The 6,020-nt window shown below is 48.2% G+C and overlaps 1 protein-coding gene across 2 annotated transcripts; it reads left to right on the plus strand.

The window, feature by feature from the left end:
- The first annotated feature begins 1,538 nt into the window (after nucleotides 1–1,538).
- Nucleotides 1,539–5,593, plus strand: RPL15 (ribosomal protein L15). 2 transcript variants are annotated; one of them, XM_032965347.2, is made up of 4 exons: nucleotides 1,539–1,633; nucleotides 3,380–3,561; nucleotides 4,185–4,321; nucleotides 5,063–5,593. In XM_032965347.2, exons 2-4 carry the CDS (start codon nucleotides 3,390–3,392, stop codon nucleotides 5,366–5,368), a joined length of 615 nt encoding a protein of 204 aa, XP_032821238.1. In that variant the 5' UTR covers nucleotides 1,539–1,633; nucleotides 3,380–3,389; the 3' UTR covers nucleotides 5,369–5,593. The 2 variants fall into 2 exon arrangements, with proteins under 2 accessions (XP_032821238.1, XP_032821239.1); XM_032965348.1 differs by lacking the exon at nucleotides 1,539–1,633 and adding an exon at nucleotides 1,644–1,820.
- Nucleotides 5,594–6,020: the final 427 nt, after the last annotated feature.

Below are 6,020 nucleotides of genomic sequence, written 5' to 3' on the forward strand. Positions count from 1 at the left end.
CCGCCGCCGCTAGAGGGCGCATCCTCCAATTGTTGCAGCTGGTGGTGGATGATGACCTTAAAATGAGTCATTTTTTGTTTTTTACTTTTTTAAAAACACGCTTTTATGAAATGTAGCGTACTAGTAATGGAATAACTCCACGACCCCAGGAAGTGGCCCCCAAGCTTGCCACAACGTAAGGAGACCGTGGCCAATTAGAGCCAAGCCGAAACATTACATAAAAACGAATGTTTAAAAATATTTATTTTATGATATAATATAGAATTGTTATCAGTATGTCATAAGTATATCAAGTTTGCAGTCGATACCATATTGGGAAGTGGGTTAAACTTGAGTTACAAGATTTGAGGATACGACAACAACGACAACAGACAGAGTGAGTTAATAGAAAGCGTGTAAAATATGATTATGAAACTCTTTTATGGTCTTGTTAAATGCCAACCTATGGACCACGTGGTAAACCACTGCAGTCGAGGCACGTTCAACGGAGGAGGAATACGCAGCATTACACGAACTCTCTCCTGAAGCCCACTCGTCGTGGCTAGAATAACTCCGGGACATTGTTGGCATTCATCTCGTGGACGTATTTGCTGCTGAGATCATGCGCAATCATGGAATGTACCGACCCTTGACATGCCACGCTGGGGTTGTTTGACCATACTTCACCACGCTGATCAGTGCCGGTTGGGTGAAGGCGTGCGGCAAAACTTTCCGGTTCAGATATCACTCGCCACTGATGTTGGCCGTGGACTGGAATCGCCACGTTCATGAACTAAACTAAAATATAACACAATAAACTTCTCACGACGTTTCGACTGCAACACAAGCAATCATCATCAGATGATTGCTTGTGTTGCAGTCGAAACGTGTGTTGCAGTCGAAACGTCGTGATGATGATTGCTTGTGTTGCAGTCGAAACGTCGTGAGAATTTTATTGTTTATATTTTTATTATTTTATTGTTTCCCTTCTACGTGACTTTACCGAAAGAACCAAGAATATGAATCCCTGCAGTCACGAAAGCTTTAAATCAAAATACTGTACATACATATCGAATCCACCACTCAATGGGAGGTCTCCTCTTCTAACCCATAGTCTCTGGAACACCCTCACCCCAGCCATCAGCTCTGTGGACTTCTTGCTTCACTGTTTCTGCACAGGGTTTTGAGCTGTGGTCTCATTTCGGACACGATACAAATATACCCACGTGGTATCAAATCCCTTCACCAACTCTTATCAAGCAGTGGATCGATCATAGCTGGCGATTATGGAGCTGGTCATTATTGTTTGTCGTTTGTGACGTTCTCACTCGCCCCTACTGGAAATCTGAGAAAAAAACGAGCTTTATAGCTCATCGGATTCCTCCAGCGTTAATAAACATTCTGAATCTCTTCTTGGTTCTTTCGGTAAAGTCACGTAGAATGGAAATAAAATAATAAAAATAAAACATATTACAATAAAAAAATAAAAAATTCTGAATCTCATTCAATGGGAGAAACTTGTGTGACTCCACGTGCTTCCGGCCTCCTCCTTTCCCCCTGATGGCCCCTCCCCTCAGCCCCGCCCCCCCTCTTCGCCCCTCCTCGCTAAGGACGCTGGGAAGCGCAGCCTCTTTCTCTTCCGGCGGCCATAGCGGTGAGTGTGTCTGGAGTGGCGCGGCGCGATAGGAATCCATCGCATATCGCCGCCATCCTCGCGTCTCCTCGGGCGAATTCCCTCTCGAAGGGTCGCACGGAGTCCACGGCGCGTCCCGGTCCCCGTATCGGAGTGAATTGCCGCGCCGGGCCCCCCAGAGTTCGGGTCTCGCCGGGACCCCCTCTAGGTCCGAGCGGTGCTTTTGGGTCCATTGGGGAATGGCGCCGTGGTTAGCGCGACGCGTTGCCACCGACTTGGGCGACTTGGTTCCTCCTTTTAGCGGCCACGGCTTGATGTCCGTGGCACGTGTTGTCGGAACCCTCCTGGGGACGGACTCGGCCTTCAAACACTTTAAACGACTGAATTGTGCGATTACTAGGCAAGCGGGCAGCAATATTTGGTGCTGTTTTTGGCGTTAATAGGCGCTGCATAAACATAGTTTGTTCCGTCCCTTGCTATGCGGGGAAATACATGCACGTTTATCTGTGTTGCAAGTCCAACCGTGTCGGCCCGGATCTTCCACGCCACGCTAGTCGGGTTGTGTGTGAAGGGGGGGACGCGCTAGGCCTGTGTGGTATAGAACTGTCTGCCTTAGTCCATATTGTGTACATAGCTTTTGTTTCCAGTAGCGCCAAAGCCTAGGCGTGTACCTCGTGTGGGTTTAGACCCTGGTATAACTCTTAGGGGCTACTTGGCCTGTGTGCGAATCCCCGGGTTGAGCTGAGTCTTACCAGAAGATGGGCAGGGTTGAGCCTTGGATGGTGCTTGGATAGACGGCCACCGTGCCTTTTGTAATGGACTTGGGTTGCTGCCGCTCCGTTGTCGGCAGAGAACAGTGCAGAACAATCCATTGAACAGGGCTATTTATGCTACCGCGGCTTTCAACAATTCTCACTGACCAGCGTGGTGAAGTATGGTCGCATAACCCGCATGGCGTTGGGAGGCCCTCGTCATTCATTGTATTGGCAGAAAGACTGTAGATCCACACGCAGTGCTTCATGTTCGTCACAGCTTCATGGAGCACAAACAACAGTGTTGAGGATTTACATATCTGGCATGAAAGTGCATATAATAAGTGTTGAGTGGAATATTTATTTCGGTGAAATCGCAGGTACTTTTGGAGCCTTCTGAACTGTGTAGATCCACACGCAGTGCTTCATGTTCGTCACAGCTTCATGGAGCACAAACAACAGTGTTGGGGATTTACATATCTGCCATTATGAAAGTGCATATAATAAGTGTTGATTGGAATATTTATTTAGGTGAAATCGCAGGTACTTTTGGAGCCTTCTGACCGGGCACAACGATTCGTAAATGAAAATATAACGCTCCTGGTACATGAATATAATATTGTGCGCACGAATTGTATCACATTTTCTATATGTAATCGGTTCACGCAGCTAATATATGCTGCATGCCCCGTAATTGCAAGACAGATCTATTCTTGAGCCACGTCTTGCAATTTGCTGCAATCACGGAGGCAATGCATGTTGACTTCACGAGGGCCCGTAGGTTTGGTTTATTTTGGCTCTGGTGAAATCCATTGGGGCAATTAATGCCCGTTTTCTAAGGGGACCTGTTTACACAATACAACCACCACAAAGAATACAAGGCTAGTAGAACACATCACACAAAGCGTATTGGGTGAAAAACAACACCGAGGTCGGTATGAGTGTCATGAAGTGGCTGTAGGTGACCCCGTTTCGCACAACTCATAACACGTGCTGATGTGCCTCTTGTTTTCAGGTGAGCCAAGATGGGCGCCTACAAGTATATCCAGGAGTTGTGGCGCAAGAAGCAGTCCGATGTGATGCGCTTCCTGCTCCGGGTTCGTTGCTGGCAGTACCGGCAGCTGTCGGCCGTGCATCGTGCACCCCGGCCCACCCGTCCAGACAAGGCCCGCCGGCTCGGCTACAAGGCCAAGCAAGGTGCTTCCCAGGGCCTCGTGCGCATCGTCCCCTGAACCACCCCCCTCCTGCTGAGAGGGGATTGCTGGAAAAATAGATTTTTGATATGGCCGACGATGTGACGTGGATGGGCAACCTAGGGCCACACTGGCAGGGAACAGCCTGTGTGGACATCTGTGAAAGAAATAATCGCTCGGCGGATTCCTCCAATATCAATAAATGTTCTGATTCTTAATTAATTTTGTATGGCCTGTTTACATGAGGTCTCCCAAGTCGAATTGGCTGGCAAGCTAAATCGGTCACTGCAAGCATTTAAGCAGCATGAACCAGGTTTGTTCACTTGGCTTTGCTTGCTAATTTTAGTACACTTAGTCACCTGTTAAAAGCGAACCCTTAATTGTTAATTGTACTGGATAATGCTAAGCTGTCCATTTAATCGGTGGCCCACCAAAAGTGTTTTGAAAGTTTCATTTGCCCCTCTCTAGGGAAAAGGTTATCCACTGCAGTATGGGGCTGAACATGGCAATGTGCAATTTCCTCCCTTGATTTGGGGCCACCAATTGAGTGCTGCCTTGTGCTTGACTGAGCATGGGAACACGGAAAATCGTGATTTGCAATTGCTGAACTTCTCTCTTCCTTTACAGGCTACGTAATCTACCGCGTGCGTGTTCGCCGCGGTGGCCGCAAACGCCCCGTGCCCAAGGGAGCCACCTATGGCAAGCCCGTCCACCAGGGTGTGAACCAGCTCAAGTTCGCCCGCAGCCTGCAGTCCGTTGCTGAGGTGAGAAGTTGCTCCTGTCTGTTGGCGCACAGGGTTTAACAGTGTCAAATGGAGTGAAAACGTTGCCTTTTAATGTATTTGGTTCCTTTTGACGGTACAGTGGGCACCTATGGGAAAGACTAAATAGTTTAATCCAATGTATGAATGTGAATGACTGGTAAGAGGCCACCCATTTAGTATGTACGCAAAAATCTGTCAAAACTTGACCCCTCCCTGTACGCACGCGTACTTATACCCCACCTGTGTATGTACGCTTGACCCCTCCTCCGAATCCTATAGAACGGCAAATATTTAATCCACGCAGAAACGATCAAGGATTCATAATCTTAACGTGTTTAAGAAAAAGTCCACCGCCGGACTAACTCAGAAGGCCAATGTAGACAAATTATTATCGAGGCTTCACCCCTGTTTCCTATGCGCAAGTACATTGTCAGTAGACCCCCCCCATACGCAAGCGTACGTAGTTGGGTTAACCCCCACCCCCCGCTGGGATGTGAGGATGTTGGAAAATGTACTGGTGCACCTGTGCATATTTTTGAGCATATCCCTCCCACATGCATGGATCTTCTCCAGGTTTACATCCACAATGCAAAAAAACATAAAATGGAATTGGCCTTACCTTCCAAAGTAAACTTTCCTGAAAAGGTCTTGAAACAGACATCCCAATTAAATGAATAACATTAAGGCTTATTTAAATAAAAGTGACATAGAACTTTGCTATTTGTCTTCATGCTTGTGTAGGAGCGCGCCGGCCGCCACTGCGGTGCCCTGCGTGTGCTCGCATCCTACTGGGTGTGCGAGGACTCTACGTACAAGTACTTCGAAGTGATCCTCATCGACACCTTCCACAAGGCCATCCGCCGCAATCCCGACACACAATGGATCACCAAGCCGGTGCACAAGCACCGCGAGATGCGAGGCCTCACTTCAGCCGGCAGGAAGAGCCGAGGCCTGGGCAAGGGCCACCGCTTCCACCTCACGATTGGCGGCTCGCGCAAGGCCGCTTGGCGGCGTCGCAACACGCTGCAGCTGCGCCGCTACCGCTAGGCTGCACCACATCGGGCCCCGGGCCCTGCTTGACACTCCTTCGCTTCTTGAAGCTGTACCTGGCTGGATTGACATGGGCAGTTTATACCATGTCCGCGTTTGCCTGGTTGCATCCAATCGTTGTGAAATCTACAACCACTTCTTGAGCTGGAGCAGTGCAGTCTGGCGGGTTTGGGTGAAAGCTGTTGTGTATTATTTCAAAATAAAGTACAAAACATCCCTTGAGCAGCCAGTGTTGTAGGTTTTTTTACCCTAAATACAGCACTTTTAACTTGTTTCATGAATTGGAATGTATGTTTAAAGAACAGGTTTTATTGTCAGTAATGATCAGGCCACTGCTGGATGAATAGTTCCCTATGCATGCCTGCATGCGAGCTAATTTAATCAATCTGGATTTTAAGCTTTCGTGACTGCAGGAACCCATACGCTGGTTCTTTTGGTAAAGTCACGTCGATAGAAAAAAAAGAACACGAAGTTTCGGTCGCAACACAAGCGTCCGTCATCAGGTGAGAAAGTGATCTGCTTTTGTAGCTTTATAGAGGCACGGGAGGGGTTTTTTTTCAGAGTGGTGGCTGCAGGAGTTCACGAGGAGAGGGGGTATGGAATTGATGTTGCAAAATTGGTACAGTGCCAGCAGGACATGTGGCCAGAT

The sequence above is a fragment of the Petromyzon marinus genome, chromosome 34 (genome assembly GCF_048934315.1).
Source record: "Petromyzon marinus isolate PM22_M1 ecotype Great Lakes invasive population chromosome 34, UKy_Petmar_22M1.pri1.0, whole genome shotgun sequence".
In the NCBI taxonomy this organism is placed as follows: domain Eukaryota; kingdom Metazoa; phylum Chordata; class Hyperoartia; order Petromyzontiformes; family Petromyzontidae; genus Petromyzon; species Petromyzon marinus.